Source organism: Dromaius novaehollandiae, chromosome 1 (assembly GCF_036370855.1).
Source record: "Dromaius novaehollandiae isolate bDroNov1 chromosome 1, bDroNov1.hap1, whole genome shotgun sequence".
NCBI classification, from domain to species: Eukaryota; Metazoa; Chordata; class Aves; order Casuariiformes; family Dromaiidae; genus Dromaius; species Dromaius novaehollandiae.
The window spans coordinates 19,596,996-19,620,682 of record NC_088098.1 but is presented as its reverse complement, the minus strand read 5'-3'; the positions used below and the strand labels follow the sequence as shown (position 1 = coordinate 19,620,682).

Genomic DNA, 23,687 nt, shown 5'->3' with positions numbered 1-23,687 from the left:
GATTTGATTTTAGGATATGTTATTGCTAAAATCATATTTTCTAATATTTCTTATATTTTCCCATCAAAAAATTGTATAATAACTATTTTAAAGATAATGAAATACCTATCAAACAACTCTTCACGTTAGCATTTAAAATAAAGTTAAAGAAAAATATTTGTATTATGAAAGCTATCAACCAAAAATGCTTTTCAATTAAAATATTTTTTTGGCTTTTCATTGAAAAATTCTGTAGGTTTTTTTCAGTGAAAATCCAAAAGGCTTTTTAAAAAAAGAAATTTAATATATTTTTTAAGGTATCACCAATGAAAATAAATCTATTTACCCTTAAAGACAAAAATATCCAGCTGAATAAAGGCTGGATGCATTGGATCAAAAAACTGACTGGATATAAACTATTCCATTCAACTAGAGAAAGACATTTTGTTTTAAGTCTATGTTCACAGTAAAGCAGAATTGTTGAAAACCCCAGCAAACAAGCAAACAAACCACACACTTGTGTACTCTCTACAGATTTTTAGACCAATCCATAGTGTAAAAGGTTCAGCTAACCTCTGGTTAAGCAGGAAAACCTTTAGAAGCTTTCTTGCACCCTGCATAACACCTAAACTTTCAGATATTTACCTATTAGCAATTTTAGTAGCATATGGCATTTTGGGTGAGATTTAATCAGCACTTTAAAATACACCTCTGGTGGTCAAAGGCATGAAACTCCATTTATCTGGCCTCATAACTGCCCCCAAGGAATGTATTAATGAACCATTAAAGCTGCTTGTTATGACCTATTACATTAACTCGCTTCATATTAACAAGGATGTCATATGTACCATATCTCTGCAGGAAGTAAAACAGAATAAAACAATTTTTACTATCCTGGTGTTGTAGGAGATCTTATAAGTGTCTCAAACAAATTCTGTTTCAGCTTACGAAAACCATATGTTCATAATGTTATTCTAACTGAGAAATGCAAGTAAAGGAAGAATTTTAGTGTCTGGTTTATATGCAGTTAAATATCAAATGCAGGAAATATGTAGTCAACAAAATGCACAAATACAAAACATTTTAACCAATTGAACCAATATAATTTTTCATATACAAACAAACAAAAAAACCACCTCTCTGACCTCACCTTTTAATGCCAGCATACTTAACATGAAACTGCAGAAAGAGGCACATATAATCTGTGTAATGCTTACTTACACAAAGGCCAGTCAAATAAATCCTACCTAGTTAGGCTGCGGAGAAATGAAGTTGAATTGAAAATGCTGGGTTGTTAAAAAGTTACCAGGTATATCCTATTTGCAAAGAGACTCTGGAGGCACAGTGATACAAAAGTATAATTTTGGTTATGACTACAGTTTCAAAGACATCTTGGAGACTTCATCTGTGGGTTTCATACAAGACATACCACCATTCCTTAGATTGTGCTTTCCAGGCCTTACCAAATAGACTAATGATTTTTCCTGTAAAGTCAATAGCTGGGGAAAGAACAAACAAGCTTGCCTGCAGCTTGAAAAGACAGAGCTTTATGCTGAGACTGAGATGCTGTTTAGTTTCAATGCAGAGAACAGGAGAGTGAATCCAGACAGATAAACATGGAAATGATCAGACTTAAGTGAAGTCTACACTATGCTAACTAACATCCCTGTTTATTGATCTGTACATATTTTGGGGGATAAAACATTGCTCTACAGCATAGCTGAATTGAATGTGCCACAAAAGATAACGCAAGGACTAGACAAACTATCAAAAATTTTACTGTCATACAACATACACAGAAGATTTTGGAATAGTTATAATTTTCCAGTCATTATTATGAACAACTGAAACTGGTAACAGCCATTACCTTTCATCAGAAGCTTTTCTGGATACAGAATTACAATAAAATAAATCTGTTTCTAATAAGGAACTTTTGCTTATCTGGCAGTGTGGACTCAATCACAGGACAGCAAAGCATGATTCTTACATATCTGCATGACACGACACCCATTGCAAATGATGAAGCTGAGGACTCCAATGCAAAAGATCTAAGACAGCTGACTTGTGAATTCTTTCAATAAACAAAAGGTTGGCTTTCAATAAAGGAAAAGCTGGCTCAACTGAAAATTTTTATATCCAGTAGCTTGAAACAATCACTTACACACAGAAAAACAAAACCCGCTGGACATTGTAAGCATCTAAATAATTTCAAACTAATATACAGGATATATATATATAGAGAGAGAGAGAGATCTCTCACCTCCTTTAGATTTAAGTGCTAAAAATGGTTCTTAACAAAATTCCTATTTTAGGATTAACTTGATAATGTTTAATTTATTTTTTCAAGGAAACAATGAAGACTCTGGGACTCCCAACACATAAAAATACATCGACTTCCTCTGAACCAAATTATGGAGTAATGCATTGGTGATAATCACTATTTGCCTCCAGCATTGCAGATGCTGAACCAGCCTTTCAAGAGGATGTATCATTTGCCAGCTACTCTCTAATGAAATATCTACAGGCACAAAAGTTGGTATAATTCTCAGTGAAATATATTGAATTATAGTTTCAATATGAGAAAAGGGACAAACACAGCTTCTTAAATTTGGCCTACAGAATCTCTTGCACAGATAAGGTAAGTTAAGAAGCATATCTGGATTTATTTTTACAGTCCATTATTATTATTATTATCTACAAACAAACAAACTTTTCTTTCATTATAAGGAAACTCAAGCATTTCAATAATAGGAACCTGAAAGTGATATGCCAGATGGTTGTGCTGCCATTCAGAGGGACCTTGAAGGCCTGGAGAAATGAGCAGAGAGGAACCTCATGAAGTTACACAGAAGGAAATGCCAAGGCCTGCACCTGGGGAGGAATAGCCACATGCATCAGGACAGGCTGAAGGCCATCCAGTTGGAGAGCAGTTTTGCAGAAAAGGACCTGGGGGTCCTGGTGGGTAACAAGTTGGACATGAGTCAGCAATGTGCCTTTGTGGCAAGGAAGGCCAGCAGCATCCTGGACTGACTGCATTAGGAAGAGTGTGTCTAGCAGGTCAACGGAGGTGATCCTTCCCCTCTCCTCAGCACTGGGGTTTGGACACATGTACAGTGCTGTGTCCAGTGCTGGGGTCCCCTGTGCAAGAGAGACATGGATTTACTGGATGAAGTCCAGGGAAGGGCCACAAAGATGATTAAGGGACTGGAGCATCTCTCATAAGAGGAGGGGCTGAGAGAGCTGGGACTGTTTAGCCTTAAGAAGAGACGGCTCAGGGAGATCTCATCAATGTTTATAAGCATCTGAATGGTGGGAGTAAAAAAGATGGAGCCAGAGTCTTCCCTCTGGCACCCAGTAACAGGACAACAGGCTATAAGTATAAATTGAAAAACAGCAAATCCTGTTTAAACATAAAACACTTCACTGTGCCAGTTGTCAAACACTGGAACAGGTTCTCCAGAGAGGCTGTGGAGTCTCCATCCTTGGAGGTATTCAAAACCCATCTGAACATGGTCCTGGGCAACCTGTTTTAGCTGAGCCTGCTTTGAGCGGGGGCCTTGGAGCAGACAATCTCCAGAGGTCCCTTCCAACTCCAACTATTCTGTGGTTCTGTGATTCTACGAATTGTTCAAACAAAAGTAAAAAGTGATTCTATAAGAAATGAAACTAAGGAGGGGAAGTAGAAGGAAAACAAAAGGAGAAGCAAAAGAGGAAGGATCTCATAACCTCCCCACACACACACACTCGCAAACACACACTTTTCTTGTCTAATTTGATAGGCTTGTTACCCTCCTGATGTGAGTTCACTGGTATATACCAGAAAGGTACAGCTTTGTCAAAAAATATAGGTTGTATGAGCACTGAAAAGGGCAATGCAATTCCTCATCATTCGGTAAGCCAGCATTTAAAATACCATAATTTGAATCATAATAACGCAAGTTGTTACTGAATGACATACTTAAGCAACTGTGTTAATTTACAGCATATGGGGCTATGTTCTTTGTATATGTTCTAAGAGCTTGTGTAGACACTGCGGATCATGGAGCAAGGCTAACGGTGGAATTAAGACATCTTTGCAGCATCCAAACCTGCCAGTGCTATTGGGGATAAAATGGCTGCCAATATGACATAAAATAATCATCCTCTTCAGTCTGCTAATGTGAGCTAACGTAACCAAGGACCACCAGGTCATTCTGACAGCTGTTCCAAATACATAAAATTTACTAGTGTAAGATGTCATCTGGGCCATGTCAATCTGCAGACAGTCCCTAGTTCATTGCAACAGGAAAGTCAAATACAGCTATTTTTTCACCTCTAGCAGCCCATATCAAATCAGCCATCAAAAAAAGCTTAGCTAGGCAAGAAGACTGTCTCTGTTGTTATCAGCATTGCTCTCTAGGAACAAAGTGAAATGACTCCAATTTAAAATAAAAGCCTTGATTTTTGGTGAGCATTTCTTTTTTTGTGTTTTCAAGGGAATATATGAAAGATTTAATATTTACTATAGATATAGTAACAACAAGTTAACAGACATGGCTTGCTGTACCATAAGATTTGAAGCTGCTGTAACAGGTAGGAGAAGCAGAAGGAGAGCAAGCTGTCACTGTGCACTTAGGATAACACTGATTCCTAAAAAAAAAAAAAAAAAAAGGACACTGAACAATTCCTTGAAGTCATTTTACATTCACATTCACTGTCCCTCACAACCCAACTCCCTCACAAACCAGTTATCTCATTTCTTAAATTGAAAGTTGCAAAGGAAAGGACAGGATGATCTAACATCTCTCCACCCTTAATGCCTTCTGTACAATTATTTACATTGTACATGAATCATGGAGCAAAAGCCAAACGTCTGTGGTGGATGGGGAAGCAAGAAGAGAAGGCTGCAGGAAAAAATATTGCCAAAAGATTATTCTTGTTGTCTTCTAAAGTCTGTGAATTATTTGATTGTCTCTCTCATCTTGCATTTTAACCTGAAATCTGAGTTTTTATAACTCTGCAGTACCAAAATTTTCACTTTAGTGTAGTTAATTGGTTGTATTTCCTTCCAGAAATAGGAAAGTCATTGTTTCATTATCATACTAAAACATGCATTTCTTTTTAAAAAAAAATTTGGCACGTAGTATTTAAATACTAAGTTACTTATCATGGAAAATTGAGAAGAGTTACCCAAACCTTCCCTCTTACAGATAAGATTATCTAAAACTGTTTAAAGTTTATCTGATATGTCAAGCCATTCTCCATCATATTGCTCATGAAGGAATCTTGCTCAATATCAAGCAGTTCAGGATGACAAGCATCATAATTTTATTTTTATTTATAAACCCTAAAAGTCAAGATTTTTTTTAAGTATAGAACTTCAAGTTCCTCATCTGTATCCACAACACATACTCATCATATGAATCATGTCACTAACCTAAAAGACTTTCAACAATCTTGAAGTCAACATAACCTAAATTGCTTTTTATTTATCATGGCTATATTTTAGACACAGTCAATCATCCTTTTCCATAAATAAATTCTACATTTATAACGAAATGTAATCTGACATACAAGACTGCAGTGGATGTAATTCAAAGTACATATCAGACACTAACATGACAAAACACTTACAAACAAGATTTTCGCTCATAAGTTAATTTTAAACCTTCCTCCTGTAAGTCCCCCAAAAGAAAAAAAAGTTTTTTTACTGATGCTTACGTCTAATTTCTTCCATGCTCATACAGTAAATACTATAATTTCAGAACTACAACACATTTAAAATAAACTGTTATGCTTTAAAAAAAAATTGAGAATTATTTTCCCCAGAGAATTATTTTTCCTACAAATCAGAGAGAGAAGCTAATAGGAGAGATTCTAACATAAATTTTCCCTTGTGCTTGCTGAATATACATATCTGCATATATGAGCCAAATCACGCTGGAGTGGTTTGGACTAGTTTTATTTATTGTATTAAAACAGATTATCCATATGTTTTACCATGGAAACAGGTAAATTTTGAATATCCCTAGATTTCTAGCCTAGAAAGTGAGTAATTGCCCCCCCTCCATGCTTCTGTTATCCCTCTGGCCTATGCAATAAGAAAAGTAACATTAGAGGATTACATCTATAATCTCAAGCTGAAGATTTCTGAGGCTGAAATATACATCTATAATCTCAAGCTGAAGATTTCTGAGGCTGAAATACCATTTTCAAATACAATTCAGGTGATAAAATCTAAGCCCACTGAAAGAGAGTATTTTCAGGTCTACCTAACTTCAAAAAATAAAGAGGACTCCTTAAATTACATGCACTCTAGTGTTCCATGACAAGATGCAGAACTCTTCTGCAGAAAATGCAGAATAGTTCACTGAGCTCGCATGCTTGGTACATGGCAGAAGTTACCTCCAAGCTCAAACTCTGACTTGCCTTTGTCCACACTGAAAAAAAGAATGGGATTAAAGAAAACATAAGGAAAATGGTAACACAATTATCCTATACACAGCAAACTTCCTGTGGACTTTTGTCAGCTGCTGATGGATGGAAATGAGCAAATGAATGGCTTAAGCCTTTCTTTCTTTGCCCATAATTGAGTAAATCCAGTTAAATTAATTCACTTTTCATTTATAACAATGGAAGCCTATTTTCGCAGGTGGGATGCATCTACTAGAATGAACTACTGGGCTTGAGATGTAAAATCATGGGATGCACTCTATCCTTCTCTTTGAGCTAGAGATGACAACATATTGTCTAGAAACCAGAGCAGTGAAATCCTACTGATTTGAAATATCAGTATCTCCCCTTAGAGTTAATTTCTACTGAAAGAATAATGCAGTGGGGAATAGTGTGCGAGCATGTGAAACAAAAATTCCTTAACAATTACATAACTTCATAGACTGCATTAAGAGCTATTAAACATTCTTCCAGTACATTGACATAGTGCAGGGAACTCAGATATTGTGGAAATGGCCCCAGGGAATAGCAAAAACTAAAAGAAAGCGTGATGAGGCCTGACAAATTCCAAATAATTTGATCATGTGACTCCTGCCTCAAATTTATAATTCTGGATTGGAGCACAAGTCTTAGGAAGAAGCCTAATCCTGCTTCAGGATTTGAAGTGATAGGGAAATCCACCAGTGTCTTAGCCTTGTCCAACCACACGTAGCAAAATGCAGCTTCTTTCCAAGCAGCAGGTAACTCCTTCGCACCTTGTCTACCACTTTCTGGAAAATTGCAGAGGCTCCATTGATGTCTCCTGAAGATCAGACTGGTCTCCACTCTCGCCAAATTTATTTACTTGAGGAGCCCTTCTCTTTTCTTTTTCCATTCTTTCATTCCCTGCAAGGGATCGCACTTTCAGCTACTGTCTGATTGCTTCCCAAGTGAAGTACTTTCTTGCCATTAGGGACTTAAAAGACACCTCACTCACTAAAAATGTTACAGCATTTCTAGATTCAATTTGTCTAGCTTCAGCTTTCAGACCCTGCCACGCTTGCAAAATTAAAATAAGACTGAGGAGTTCTCCTTTATCAGAATATATCTCTTCATGTGACAAGACAGAAATCAAAGGATCTTTTAACCTCTCATTAAATACAGCTTCTTGAGTTTCTCACTGTAAAAATGCTTTCGAAAATCTTATACACTCAGAATCACATTTGCTTTCTCACCAGAATTCTCCTTGTGAAATGAGATTCAGCTGATATTTACTCTGAGTCCTAAATCCTTTTCTGAGTCCTCAGTCTCTAAGACACAAATCTGTGCCCATTAAGTCCATGATTTTTTTGTTTAAAAAGTAATCATTTATGTAGGGTCCAAAATCTAAATTCACAGAACAAAACATCAAAGGATTTCCTTATTTTGTTGGGTTTTTTTTCTTGAAAACCACAAAAGATGACAAATCATGAAGTAAAGTGGGAAAAATCAGGGATGTACACCACAGACTTTTTTATATCAAAAGATCTAGAAGAAAAATACTGCAAAAATATTGATAGAGTCACTGGTTTGCTTGCATGAGAAGCACTATTAACAATACCAACTTGCAGTGTAATCATTATACTGATGTATGAGATAGGAGTAAAAACTGAAAGAGAGCAAACCTAGATGTGTCTAGGGTTCACAGCCCTAAGTGACTCCTCAAGTATTCTAATTCTACTGCGGTATAACCAAAAATGCCCTCAGACATGCTTCAATTTACCCTCATTTTTGGATTTTCCTCTATAATATGGTCTAACTTTGTTTTATGCACTGTATCTTTACTTATATCAATATAATAAAATGTTTCCTTTAGGCAGATAATATAAAGTTTGTATCATTCAAAGTGCCATTTTAGATCATTAGATGTATACCAGTATACCAGTGTATAGTACAGTATACCAGATACGTACATTACTATGCTCTTATTATATCATGACAAGTTCAGAAGCCAGCTCTTTAAAAAGTTTTGTAGGTTTCCAAGCCTGGGGCAAGTTTAATTAAAGTCAGTGAAGAATTTAAATTGAAATAAAATTAAAGTAGTAGAAACCATAAAATATAATCTACTAATCCATTTGAAAGTTGTCCAGAAAAAGCAAAAAAGGATCAGATTCTAATGACCATTGATTAAACGGGCCATACACATTACAGGTAAGGTAATAAATGGCAAAGGAAAACCCACTTTGAAGAAACTTGCCTCACATATATGTGTGTTGGGCTGTAGAAGAGGCATTTATAATTGAACGGTATGTGATGAATTAGTTAAGAGAGCATGAATTTGGCCAGCATGGGTGGGATTCATCACACTTAACTTCTCCTGTCTAATTTAAATTAGTCTATAATCAATGAAAACAGATAGACATCTCCAGAGTGTGATTCATCTTATTCTAAAATTGGTTTATAATACAAGTGGGTGAATCACCCTTCTGAAGATCCCTAGCTGTTTTGATTAGCTATAGAAGGAGTCTCAATGCTTAAACAAAATGCCTATTTAAAATAGGCATTTTGTTAATAGTTAAATTAAGTGAGATAATACTGATGCCTTAAGTTTTTAGGATACGGAATGAAAAATCAAAAATGCTTTTTAGATCTACATTACGACCAATCTTCTCTAAACAAAATACAACTAACTCAGAGAAGAAAAAATAAATCAAAAAGTACTTCTGAAATAAACATTTACTTTGAATAATTCAATTAAGTTCATTATCTTTTCTGCAGATAAAGATGAATTCCATTCAGGAAGATAAAGTTCAAATACATTATGCTAACTTCTGATTTCTTTTTAGAGGATTTAATTTCAAGGGTGTATTTTGAATCAAAGAAACATGCTGATCTTTCTTATCAGTGAACGACTTTCCTTTCATTATACAACTTTTTTCATTGTCTGCAGGAATAGCTATCACTATGTGAAAAATTCAGTTCTCGGTAATCATTAATGGAAAATCCCAATGTCGTGGCCTCTACCCATTTTTCTTTTTTGGTGTAGTGGATTATACCCAGATATTTTCTTTGCCTTTGAAAACCAAAGTTATTTTTCACAGTGAAAAATCGGCCTTTTTGGCCCAAGAACATATTTTTGTATCAAAAGACAAACTTTCTTGATGACAAAGCAAACAGTAACTAAAAACACTTGCTGTTGCATTTTTCCAGTTTTCATATGCAAAGGTTGCAGATGTTACAAAGAAAAAGGGGCAGGTTATTCAAATGAACATAGTGCTGCATGTCCAGGCTTTCTCGTGATATTTCATTTTGCATAAGCAATTTATTTATTGACTGAGCAATGAAGCCCTGCAGCAAATCACCAGTCTGTTGTTCCTCTCAATAGAATTGACAGTTGAAGTTACATACAACACAGCTTCATTGAACTTTATGAGCTTTGTTTCATCTAACTGAGCCAGCGGTCAGAGGTTTATTTTTCATTTCCATATATTTCTACTGTACACATCTGTGGATTAAAATCAAGTTTCACTTTGAGATTATATACAAGCAAGTTCCTGTTTTAACCCACCATTAATTAAAATGCCAAGTTGCACTTTGCTCTTTTGTTTTTCTATCGTGTTGCTTACTGTTCTAAGAATTATAGCTTCTCTAAATAAAAAGCAATAATAAAGATGAGTGTCAGACCCACTGAACATGAAAGTCAGGGCTGGGGTACTGCTCTAATGGAATCTCACTTTATCTGCTTTCTCCAGATGGGCTGAAAATGTCTTCCCTGAGAAGGAAATAACTTAAGCATTTGTCATAACTTGCAAGAAAGCAAAACATTCTAACTCCTTCAGGAGCCAAGCAAAGGTTAGTTCCCAGGCTGCTTTCAAGCAAGCTTGTGTCGCTGTATTTCAGGTGTGTATGTTTTCTGATGTGTTTTAACAGCAAATAGCTGTCCCAACCTTAGAGCTGCAAGTCAGCAGACTGACTGCTTTTTTTTCCTTGTTATGTGCTTAAGAAAAAAAAAAAAACAACTCTGGGTAATATTCCCACATATTTTCAAAACGGAAAAAAAAAAAATCTAAAGGTAAGAAAGAGCCTCATGACTAGCTAATGGGATTTGAATGCTTAATCCCTATGAGAAAGAAAAGAAAATTATTTCAAGACATACAGCTATGTAATCACAAACTAGCAAATGACAAAAAATGTATACAGACACACATACACACACACACGCACACTTGACATTGATTTACCTGGACACTGTGATTGCCAAGGAATTTTCCTAGATTTTGCCACATTGTTCATTTCTCTCTATAAAAAAGCACTATAAAATTAACCACTTTACTGAACTGTGTTTGCAGGAGCATCACTGCACATTTAGGTCTTAAATCATTCCAGCATTTTGGATGAACACGTGTTTTATAACAACCATTTAGCAGGGTGATCTGGTGAAAAAAAAAACAAAAAACAAAAACAACAAAACAAGCATAACAGTATATATCACTTAAGCAGGATCAGGTACCAGTTCAATTTTAGATAAACCCAAGGAATATCTACAGTGTATAAGAAGAAGAAATAATGTCACCAGGACTATACCCTGTTGCTCCCTCTGTTGCCCCAGAGGCTTCTTTCACTACTATTCTGCTTCATCCAATTCTGTAAATGCATGTGAAGGCTAAAGCAGGAGAGAGACTGAGAGTGTCAACACAGTAGTCTCTTATGGATGAAATTGCACTACCTTTGACATGAGCTTCTCAGAAAGGTGCCAGTGCAGCTTTAAGAAAGAACAATACTGTGTTTTTGGTACCTCCTTGATTAATCTAGCAGAATGTATATTTATTTGTGTCTGATTTTTTTCACCTGGGAATGTTTTTTAATTTTGTAAGGCTAGTGGTACATAACAGAATAGTTTTCATATTATATTTCAAGTCTCAGATGAATTGTTGGTATTAAGTATAATGCACTGTAACCTGAACCAAATAAAGAAGGAATGCTAGTATTACTCTGTCACCTCAGTTAACTAGAGGTATCTATAGCGAGGTTAAATTTGTATCTATAATAAGACTATCAGTTCACTTCAAAGAGGAGTTGTGCTTAGATGTCTTCTTCCCTTAGTTGAGTTATGTAAGATGACAAATCTAGACCTCCCAAAGCTTAGTTAAAAATTTATTTCAGTTGTCAGGTCTTGATTCTTCCTTAAACTTCTTTTGACCCCTTTTTGCTCATTACTACTTTGATATTTTACCATCTTGATCAGGTTCTCTGCTTAGAGTAATAGGAATCTAATTCTGGCTCAAGCAGAATGTTCAGTGCAAATGCAAATTTTCAGGGCTCTGTCTTAAAAATGCTTCTGACATGCTCCTCCAGGCTTGTGCTAATAAAAGGTTTGACATGCAAATGACAGTAATACCACAATCGGCTGGTGAAGCAATTTTGCAGAATTTAAAATTCTAATTCACTAAAAAGAACAATAATAGATCGTTGCCAGAACTTTCAGGGAAAATAATGTAAAAAATGTTTATCAAACAAGCATGAACTAATTCTGACCTGTTTTTCAGGAAACAGTTCATCTGATTTGAGTAGTAAAAGGTAGTAAAGGTAGGCTGAGGGAAGAGAGATGGATGGTTTACATCCACAAGTGACACTGGTTAATTAAACACGGTAATTAATTGCTTGGGGAATACTATGGAATTTCTATTGCTGGATTTTTTTAAAACATTTTTCCAGGCTTGGTTTAGCTACAGTTTACCCTGTGTAGGAGTAGAAGGATGGACTAAACAAACTCTTAAGGATTCACCTCACTCTATTTTCTGTGACACCACAACACGAACATAAGTAAGGGGAAAAGTCAGTCACAGAGGAATAGACATTATCTAGAAGTTTACCATACCAACTTTATTTCACATTCAGATTATATGGGCAAATAGCCACCACTCAGATAGATCACCCACACATTGATTTTTTTTTCATAACACTCTCAAAATTTTGGACCTCTATATTTGATCCTGCCCTGGACAGCATTAGGTGAATAAGCCAAAGCAGAATGGCAGCCTATAGTAAAACTGTATCAGAATTGCTAGTTTAAATGTTGTCTATATTAATCTGAAATTCTTTTCAGAATTCAGAAAATAAATTGCCAGCATGGCTTGTTTTCTGCATTAAGGCAAGCAGAGTAGTCTAAAGTACGCATTAAATTTATTACTGTGAAATAAAATTTAGATAAAGAGACCATTTCCTTAGAAAAGAGGAAGAAAATACAACTGTAAATATTAATTCCAATTTTAAGGTCATTTAAGGTATTATTTAGGCAAAGAAGCAGCTTTCAGGAAACATCGGAAGATTTTGGCCTCTTATCTCCCTAGTTTGAAACTCCATCCTAAGAGAAGTATATTAAACCTCACATTTTCAGAGGAAAATGTTACAGCTTAAAGAGAAAAAGAGCTTTTAGAGGAAAAGTATTTTTCCTCTTCAGTATCAGTATACAAAATAATGAAATGAGTAAATCGCATGGCAATCACTTTTTCCAGAGGACCTCCAGAACATATACCACTATAAACTCCTTTACTGGGTATCCAAAATATGATCACAGATCATTATAATGGTTATCAGTATCAGTAAATTCTTCTATCAAAAATTGTCATTACTTTGCATACCAGAGCCCACAGCCAACTTACAGTGATTGTACAAAAATTCAGGTATTTCTGTATCCAAGCTACCTGTTACTATGAAAAAAATCCTTATTGTTTCTTTTGTGAGCTTTTCTAATATCGCATACGTGAGGAAAGTAAATTAATTATCATAACCTTAAGACCTTTTTGTATAAAAGTTTGTATCTTGGAGACCTTTGCAATCTTTAATAAAAGGTAACCGCATAAATCATACACAAAGATCAGGCAGAAAACTACTAAATTAGGCCTGACTGTACACTGTTCAAGTATAGTTCTCACTGAAATCACATGTGGAAATATGAAAAAGTCAGGCCTTAGAATCCTATAACAAGCAAAAACACTAACAGTATGTTGGTATATCTATATTGATTTCAATAACAATATTCCTGATTTATGCCAGCGTCAGCTAAGAAGCATGTCTACATGCATTTTTGTGTCACCCTCAGTTTAAACTAAGCTTACTGACAGAGTCATCAGCACTAGCAGCTATTTTACAGCTCCGTTCTGGAGGGCTCACTGCAAGAAAGACCTCACTAAGCCATCCAGAAGACTGGAACTTCAAAGCTTATATGTTAGCATGTAAAAAGTGTATGTAATTTTTCAACAGGCAGCTGCTGAGATAAAAGACAGCCTTATGCTTTAGAAAAATTCAAGTAAAATATGCAGTGGCTGTATTTTCTTCAGAGAGTTCCAACTTGGAGAATTTAAACCTCACTCCCAGGTGGTGATTCATTCATAAAATTATCTTCATTGACACTCTCAACACCACTTTATCATAATATCCCTTTCTTCATTACTTATGATATCTATGCAATGAATGGCTATTACAGCATTCAGTTTGGGCTTTAAAATACTTAGCAATTACTCCAATGAAATCCCCTTTCCTATCTGAGACACTGAGCTTCTACTTTCTGTGGGGTGAATTAATGACATTAATTAGCTTTATGACTTGACAACACACACAATTTCTACCCAAGAGCTTCTTCAGACAGGAAGGAGAATATGAGTAATTAAAAAAAGGCAATGAATTTAATATCTCTTTAAGATATATGTTCAGATGCAATTCATATGGCTTCCTAAAGGCCTAGATCCTACTCCTGACCCGAGCAGTGCCATTTTAAGTTTAGACTTGCATGACCAGAATTAGACCAGCTATACATTTTTCACTCAAAGGTCAAAATTTGGGTAAAGTGTACATATTTTGTTTGGAAACAAACAGTTCTGTTAGACAAGTATATACAAACTTCATTTCTTTCCTACTGAATCTATTAATCCTCATAATCCATGAGGTTTATGGGGAAAATCTCTCAATTTCCCAGTGTGGAAATGCAGTTATTCATTCATCTGTTGCTAAATGTCTTTGTCTCTCCACAAAACACAGCTTCTATGTTTATGAACACTAATTTTGTGGGATGCACATATGCACATATAAAGCATTTAGAAGCACATGCAAACTCAATAACTGTGTCACTCCCCCAAGTAAAACACACAAGTCCTTGCCAACATCAATTCTCAAGTATGAATCCTTCAAGATCAAAAAACAGTCATGCATTTTCTAAGAGAGCAGAGACAGAGTTTTAGAAAGACAGAGTAAAGAGACAGCCCATGAATATCAAGCCCAGAAAAAATGCAACACCAAGAACCAACTTTGTAAATTACTACCAAAGCGGGATTTTCTGTTTGATCTGCACATACCCACTGCATACTGAGAAACAAATTTTTATTGCTAAGTACTAATATCAATGTACAAGTGGAGATTTCTAGGGTACAAGTAGTACACAAATGCACATGCCATGTGGACAGATGAGAATTTGGAGCTTAAAGTTCAAAGACACAACAGAAGAAATTATAAATATGATATCAGAAGTACAGAATTATGATGAGCATGATAGCATAACATTAGTCATATATAAACATTACAATATTAATGAAGTCCTTGGACAATCCACATATCTCCTATGAAAGCACTGAAGCTGCTTTCTAAGTAGGAGCAAAATAATTGATTCGTCTCATCCCAAAATTATTTTAGACGTATTCTGTCAGGTCAAATTTCTAAACTGATGATGATGATGATGATCATATCAATTTATATCATGATAGTTCTGCTATGCTGTGTGACATAAATGGTAAGAGGCATCTCAACAAGATAGAGCAGCCCAGAAAACTGTACCAGGGGCTTTGCATGAACTCACTTCCAGCTCCCCACCACAAATATATTTTGTGCTTTCCTTCAAAACCTTCATGAAATGAAGAAGGATTACATTATTTTTCCTGTTCCTCAAACTCAATTAAGCATAGCACATCTTTAGTCATTAATATTTCATTGGAACCTGAATTTCTGTGAAACTCAGTCAGTAAACAACAGCATTCCCCACTTTATTCATTTAGATTAAGGAGAAAAACAAGAGATTTGCTACACAGAGTTCATCATTAAAGGCTCAAACTGCACCAACAGAACTTTGATCACTTCCAAAATTGCACTGGGGCTTGGGTTTCTAAGATGACATGAATTTAGTGCCATAGTATTCTGGAGCATAAAATAAGGCTACTGCTACAGCACACCTTTCTCTCAAATATTGTGTAGTCATACTATGGTTAATTAAATTAAGGTTCTCTGGATGTCTCACTGACCTGAGTCTAGCCTTTACCACTGCAATAAGGAAAAACATCTGGATGGTAGGCCTGGCTGGAAAAAAAGACAATTTCTATGACACTATTTTAAAGTCTAGCATTATATCAATCAAGAGGTAGAGAGAATTTTAATGGGTTGTGTATTAAATAAATAAATAAATAAAATAAGACAAACTGCCTGAATGTTAGAGGATCACAATACATCATCAGTTCATGTCCTTTCCCTGAACCAGGGTCTCACATATTCCAGTCAAAGAGTTACTGCTTTGTGCTCATGTTTTTTTCTCACCTGACCCCCTTCTCTCATATTTATCCATCTCCATTCTCCAGGAAACATTCACATGAACATTTGATGATGAAGTGTGGTCAAAACGGCTGCAGTTCTGCAAAACTTTGAGCTTCCACAAATTAGCATTTTCAAGGGAAAGAGTTCTCTCAACCTTCTCTCAACTCTCTCTCCACCTCCCCTATATATTCCTGCTGAGTATGGTAGCTGGCCCCATCCCAAAACTTCCTGGGGATAGGGAACTTCTGCTTTCATAGTGAGGTTGGACAAGGACTGCTATTTCATCCCTAGAAACTGAAAGGTCTTGCAAAAACAAGAAAAACATTGTTCTAAGACAAGGGTCTTAGGGTTCTTTTTCATGTCTCTCTATCTGAGACACTATATTAAGATAGTTACACCTAATTAATGAATCATTTTAAAAATATGTCCTACAATGATAGCTTGATAATCTAAAGGCTTTTGTTTCTATAAAACCAGCACATCTCACTGATTATTCTTGGGATAATAGTCAAGCTAGCACAGATTGGAAGTTTTCAGGTTATTTGTTCTTTGCATAAAGCAATATCCAGGAGCTAAATTGGAGAGACCAGCAGAAACGTGGCTGTAATAGTATAGCCTGATTTAAGTGGTCTATAATCAGTACATTAGGGTTTATGAAACTTTTTTTTTCCCCCTCAAAATAGATCCAACTGAATCAGATACCTCTTAAGCCTTTAGAACGACATAAAGGTCAGGCTTCTTTTCACTAGCCAGAAAGAGAGAAATGAGAAAATACTAATCTGGTGAAGAAACATAAAGCAAACTAGAAAATTTACTGATGACTAGTTTTCATAGCAATGAAAGAGAAGGACCCATGTATAAGTCTGAGTATACTGTTTTCTTTTAGAAAATGAGATGCCTTTTAAAAAACAGATCCGAAACTCTTGTAGTGTTGTGGGTGCTCTTTTTCTGTGCTCATAATACATTTAAGAGAGCCTGCCATTTAGTATGGATTAGGCGATAAAAAACCCTATATTCTTTAGCACTGGTGATTCTGACAGCTGCTACACCAGAATTACGAACTAGTGGCACTGGGGTCTCCAACAGTCTGAGACATCGTGCCTTCAGATCAGCAATGCTCAAACGAGTGTTGATGCTAACCCCTCCTCACCTCCAGCAGCTGACAGTAGTCTTCCTATCAGTATGCAGTGTCATTTGTTATTGGAAAAATAAGATAATTCTTCTTTTTGAAAGTATGAAAGTATTCTTTCTTGTTTATGTGTTAGTTTTTTAAAAAAGTGGATTTGTTTTGTATTGCTGTTTTTTAAACCTGTAGCGAGATTAAGCACTGCCATACATACTGACCACATACCCCTAATACCCCAAAGCATCCATTTTTGAGACCATATTACATGTAGAAAGAAATCCCGTTCAAATCAAATTTACAGCATTACCAGTAAAGGATGGTTATTTTTTACTGTAACACATGTAAGACTCCATCAAATACAGGCCCATCTCTCAAATCTACCATTTTTGTGAGGGGCAAAGGCTTGCATGCATATTTTTCTTTGAGAAATGAAAATCTTCAAAATGTTATCTATGTGTATTTTCAGCAAACTAGAATTTTTAGGATTACAAATGCAGTAAATCTCATTTAAAATGCAGAGCATGAAAAGGCAGTTAAGAAGATTATTAATGGTGATGGCAGCCCAACAGTAAAAGTATACTTGTTATGCAGTGCTCCTTACAAAAATCCAATATGTTATTTTAATAAATTCTGCCTGAAACTCTGAAAATATACACAAACTCTCTTAAAGTGTCTTAAGAATCATTTGCTGCTCCAAAAACTATTTGAAGTTATTTTTAGCCCTGCAATTAAACAAGGTTTTATTTCTATTTTGTTTTGTTTTAACCCTGCAGAGTTAGTTAGAGGGTTATAACATTTAAAGAGAACTGTCAGGATGACAATGAGATACAGAAATACAGTGTATTTAAATGCAATCTGTTGCAGATTGAAACAATCCTGAATTGCAGTTGCTACTGCATCAGTAATACTGATATCAGGGTGACAGACGAGCAAGCATTTCACACGGATGATTTCACAAAAAAACTCAGTCATAATAATTCACATTGCAAATTCTCCAAAAGCTCAGATGTTATGCACTTAGAGAAAATGCTAGTCAAACATAATCTAGGTAGATAGAAATGCCACTGTGAACAGAATCATTCACCTCTGTTCAGCCATCACGAATTTTGTGAAAATGATGGATTAGTGTCACTCCGCATTTTCTTTCTCTCCCTTTTTTTTCTATCACACATGTGTACACATTTAGAGCTTGGTCTTCTACATTAAAATTTCCATGTCAGAAAAGCACTGAATATGTAACGCAAAGTGGTTTTGACAAGGGCATTGGTTTTAATGATGCTCAGCCCATCAGCCGATTATACTGGTGAATAAAATGTTACCCCCCTGCCCACCCCATTTCAGGTTCTCCTTCCCAAACACATGAAACACAAAAAGTATGAGAAATTGCCATATAGTGCCTTACAATAGTGAAGACCAACCATTAAGTAAATTTAAAATAGAATCAGAATTACAATAAATTATTCATTAATTTTTTATATATACTTTTATATCTATATACTTTATATAGCTCTAAAAAAATAAACAGATTCATATTGAAGTGCATTTGACAGCATCATTTAGCATTATGGAGCATAAAACATCATTCAATGTCACAGTTGAAAAGGAGTTAGATTTCACAGTAAGCAAAGAAAATGGTGGTTAAAATTCCATTTTTTCATTTCTGCTAACTTCCTGTTCAAAAGATTGTAATGAATATGGTTTTAAAAGATACCTGAGAAGCGGTGATACTATGGGGATGCAGTCAGACACTCCTGGAAAGATGCTGTTCAACTCCCCCATTTGTCAATACCCTGTAGTATTATTTTTGGGAGAATGACCGTTATCAGCCTTGTCTTTTTGTTGTTGTTTAAATTACTGATGAATCCATTTATATCTTCACTTTGTTCTTTTAATGCTACCAATAACTTCAACTTTAGAAAGCATCTCCTCTACAAAATACTACTGTTTATACATGAAATATTCAATTTTTCATTAGAAAAAGAGTTCACAGGGATGTGATTATTTGTGATCATTGCTGGGATTATGATTATTCTCTGTAACTTATTTATCGGACCTAAATATGAATATGCTGGAAGTTCCCTGTAAGGAGGCTGAAAAGGAAATCAAAACTGAAATTTTCTGGAAAGGGCTGAGAAGAAACGTTTTCCTGACAAAACATTTTCAAAGCTACTGGTCACAAAAAGCAGTTTGATGCCAGTTTTATGAGGACAGCAGATGTTTCTGCCCTTGTAAAAATCAGACCCTATATGTGCCAGTATTATGAAAGTGTCAAGCACTTTCATTTTATTCCTACTACTGCATTTTCCATGTTCTTAAAAGTTCCCCAAATATAAGTGTCCCAAAACAATTCTAAGATTTTTGAAATACTTTATCATGTATACAAAGACAACTGAATGTGCTACATAGAAAAATGCATTAATTAACAACATCTGCACTCACAGATTTTAATGATCTTAACAAATTTTAATAATGGACACTTTTCCTTATTTAGAGGCAATATTCTTCACAGGGAATGAGGGAAGATTCTAAGAAAGTGCAAGAGGATAAATGTCGTTCCTGGCTTACAGTAGGGGGAGGGGGAGAAGCTGCAAAATTCAAGGCCAATCAGCTCAAATTCAGTTCCTAAAAAATGCTAGAACAAATAATCAAGCACTGTCTGAGCACTTACGAGGTAAGAAAATGAAGATGAGTAACAGCAACCATGGATTCACCAGGAACAAATCATGTCAAAATAATTTAATTTTCTTCTATGATAGAATAATAGGCTTTTGGGATAGAGGAAAAGCAGTCACATTGTCATATAGCCTGACTTTATAAAGCCTTTTGATGCACTCACATGACATTTTGATAAGCAATATAGGCAAACACTGCCTGAGTGGGATTACTGCTGGGTGTAGTTATTAATAGTTCACTGTCAAGCTGGAGGGAAGTTTGCAGTATTGGTTGAGCATATTCATTATTTTCACTAACAGTCAAGATAAAGAAGTGAAAACTATGGTTATTACATCTGGAAGATGACACCATGCTGAGAAAACTGCAAACGTATTGGATCAAAATGACTTCAACAAATTGAAAAAAATCACTACAAATAAAAGCAAGCTCTGCATGCCATGGTAGAAGAATTAGCCACATCATTGCAGAGCAGGAACGACTGGTAAAGAGCAATTAGTACCGCATGTTCTAACGGAGCACACGCTGAACACGAAAATGTTTTTCGCTGTTGTGGTAAGACAACCAGCATCCCAAGACATATAGATTATTTTCTCTAAAAATGGGGGTGCGCTCTTCACCACTGGCAAGGCTTCAGCTAGAATATTATATTCAGTTTTGAAAACTGCATTTTAGGAATGATATGGAACAGTGAGAGAAGCTTCAGAGGAGAGATTGAGAAAACAAAACCTACAATAAAAGGTTAAAGGAACTGCATCTGTTTAGACCACCAAGAAAAGACTGCGGGGTAGTATGATAATCTTCAAAAATGTAAAAGGTAGGCATAATAAGAAGGCAAAAAGCTCTTTTTCATGTCCACTGTGGATGTGAGCTTAAAGTAACCTGGAAATTTAAGCTTATTAATTCCAAGACACAGAATGATGAATTTCATTTGCAAAAATGAAGACTTAAGTTAGACCTAAAGAAAAACTTTCTAGCAGGGAGGAAAGTGAAGCACTAAATTGTCTGCAGGGGCTGTGAAATCTCTATTGCAGATATTTTCAAGAACAGGCTGGACAAGCACCTGTCAGGAATAACGACAATATAGTTAATACTGGCTTTGGCAGTGGAGTGGATCTGATGACTCTTCAGAATCATTTCCAAATTTATTTTTTATTATTTTAATGTTTCTACACTGATGACTAATTAACTGTCACTACACAAGCAGAAGTTTATGGACCAGGTCACAATGTACAATGTATAATAAAGCAACTTATTTTTAAGAATTATCTGTAAAACATGTAACATGTAACACATATGCTTGACTTTTGATGAAACTTGAGAAGAGCATTTGCTCAAGTTCAGGACATATGAAAATCATGAAATGAGTACCTGAATTTTTAATATAGACTTGAGGGGTAACAATTTCAATCTAAAATACAACAGCTTTCTACTAAAGAATATAACTGATGACAGTTAAAAATGTCATTTTTCCTTAGAGTTACATTTATGCATTACAGCTTAATGTAGTGTAATGCTGATCCCATTAAAAAGAAAAAAAAAAAATCCTTGTTTTCAGTTTTAAAAAATTGGAGACTCACAATGTTACGTGCCTGGAGTGGAAATGGAAACATTCTGCTTTTCACATCACCACCTGCAGAAACCTGTCTGACAAGTTTTAAAAGTGATTCTGAATTAGATTTCAGTCATAACCACACTGTAAACTCAAATGCCTCTATGTTCGAGGTGAGCCCAGGGGAAATGTGGAATTCTGCCCAAGTAGTGATTTAGTTTTGCATTAGAACTTAAGGCTAAAAAGCATACATTTGAGATCAATGAGAATTTTGAATTAAACTATGTTCCTTCTTTTTTTTTCATCCTTCTTTCTTACTTTTTTTTCCAATGGATTTTAAGTGATTTCTCCATTAATGGTGTTATTAAGTATTTATATAACCAGAGACATTATTGAGCCCTATGGACTCTCAGTTTGACACTCACCCTTCCAACAACAGTGCCTGTGTCCTTCTCGTCTTTCAGATAATGAGTTCACCAACCCTGCAAATAACAGTGACTGATGAAATATCCAGAAACTAACTCCAAAGCTGTTATGTCTTTGCTGCATTGCTAGTGCTGGCCTTGTCATCAGTACGGTGCTGTGAGGAGGGCTGTTCAAAGAGGAAGCAGCGAGCTACATCTGTTGCCATCTGCCTCCCTTTTCTCATTTGGGTCTCCACTCATGTCCCATCCTTTTGATGGTTCTAAGTACAGGAGCATCTGAAAACCTCATTTTCCTTTCACAGCAAATGTGTACAATTCTGTTTAATAATCAGCAGCCACCATTTCAGGACCCCACTTCTGCAGGCAGGTTAATAAAAAGGCATACCCTGAATTTTATACAAAGTCCCTCAGTCATAAATGCGGGGTTGATCACATCTATGCAAAAAAAGGTAATTTTGTGTGTTTGTTAACTGAAATAGTATAAAGCATTCTAGCGCTTACATCTCATCTCTATTATCCATATACACACCTTTTGTTGTTTGAATCTTACTGATGGAAAAGATATTCAGATTATTACTTCTAGGAAGCCTCAAACATTATCAAAACTCTTTCCATTTGTTTATAGGCAGTTATTATTATGTTAAAATTAAAATGCATCTTTTTACATATTTGCCAGCTGAGTGTTACATACAGTTCCATTAAGGATGAAAGCTAACACAGCTAACTAGGCTAATGCATAACTTTATATGGACAGTGTCACTAAATTGCATGAGTCAATAGATGACTTGCTTGTTAACTGCAATTTTATGCCTTAAGGAGATTCTTAAGTGCTTTGCTAGATGAAAGGTTATAACCTTGATTTTTAAGTCTGATTTAATATTATTTGATATTCCAAAAGAAAGGCTTGAGATTCATTTATCTCCAAGACTAAAGGATTTATGAGATAAAACAAATGATCATGGGGTGATAATAATGTAACATTGAAGGACTGCACAGAAATAATGCAATATATTGGCATCACTGTTTCTTAACATGTCATCAGCAACATATCATAGCTAAAAATCCGAATATGTTATGTACGTTTCCTGAAATTTTCTGTAGAAAAAAAACCCTCTTGCCTTGTCAATAAAAGTATTGCTGATCACAAAGAAGAACTATGACTCTGTGCAAAGAAAAAGTCCATTCAACAACATCCTGAAATTTCTTGAGGTTATAAAAACCATATTGTGTCCACATGCATGCAAAAATCTGTTAAGTATTGCAAGAACACAGAAGTAGAAATGAATCAGAAACAATCAGGCATACAGATGTCTTGACTTTCATTTATTCTCAGAGCAGAAACTTGTCAAAAGTAGGGAGGTATTAGGAACAGGAATGTCAGGGCAGGATTGAGCTAGCAGAGGGAGCCATGGGACAGAGCAGTTTCTGGGCTTTGCTTGAGTATCTTCTGGGAACTTCATTTGGGATCATCAGGAGACTCCTGAGAACTCTTCAAGGAACCTCAGGGTGCCTGCAGCTGCCAGAAAAGGACAGATCAAGGAGGCTGCAATTTCCAGCAACCTCTATCAGCTTCTAAGGAAGCTGTTGCTGATCAAAGCGTGCTTTGAGCTTTGATGTGACTCCATGTCACAGAGGGTCAAGCATCCTTTCGGCAGGTGCAAGGGAGAAGCCTATACAAGTGCTGGCCTGGAGGGCAGCTCCTAGAGAGCAGCAGAGACATCAGCTTGTGCAGCAAGGTGCATAAAGGGGACTAACAGCTCTGCTGAGGACAGTGTTTGCATGCTCAACAATGGTGGGCACGCTACAGGGTGCAGTCCTCCACACCCAGTGGAACTACCCCAGCTCATCAGAGACCTCGACTCAGGCCAAGCTCCTGAGGGAGAATGCAGTTCTGAAGGCCTTGGACTGAGGCCAGGGCAGTAGGAAATGGGCTTCTTGCTGCCAGGATCTGTCACCAAGGAGCTGCAGGAAG

General features: G+C 35.9%; 1 protein-coding gene across 6 annotated transcripts in view; it reads right to left on the bottom strand.

Moving 5' to 3' along the window:
- GRM8 (glutamate metabotropic receptor 8) overlaps window positions 1–23,687 on the bottom strand; it is a 348,208-nt gene that overhangs the window by 84,365 nt on the left and 240,156 nt on the right. For 4 of the 6 annotated variants that reach the window (XM_064506654.1, XM_026113069.2, XM_026113070.2 and 1 more), the window contains one exon: window positions 21,716–21,772. The exons of the other annotated variants lie outside the window; for them this stretch is intronic. In XM_064506654.1, the coding sequence (XP_064362724.1) occupies window positions 21,716–21,772 (57 nt within the window). The remainder of the gene's footprint in view (window positions 1–21,715; window positions 21,773–23,687) is intronic. 6 annotated transcript variants of the gene reach the window in all.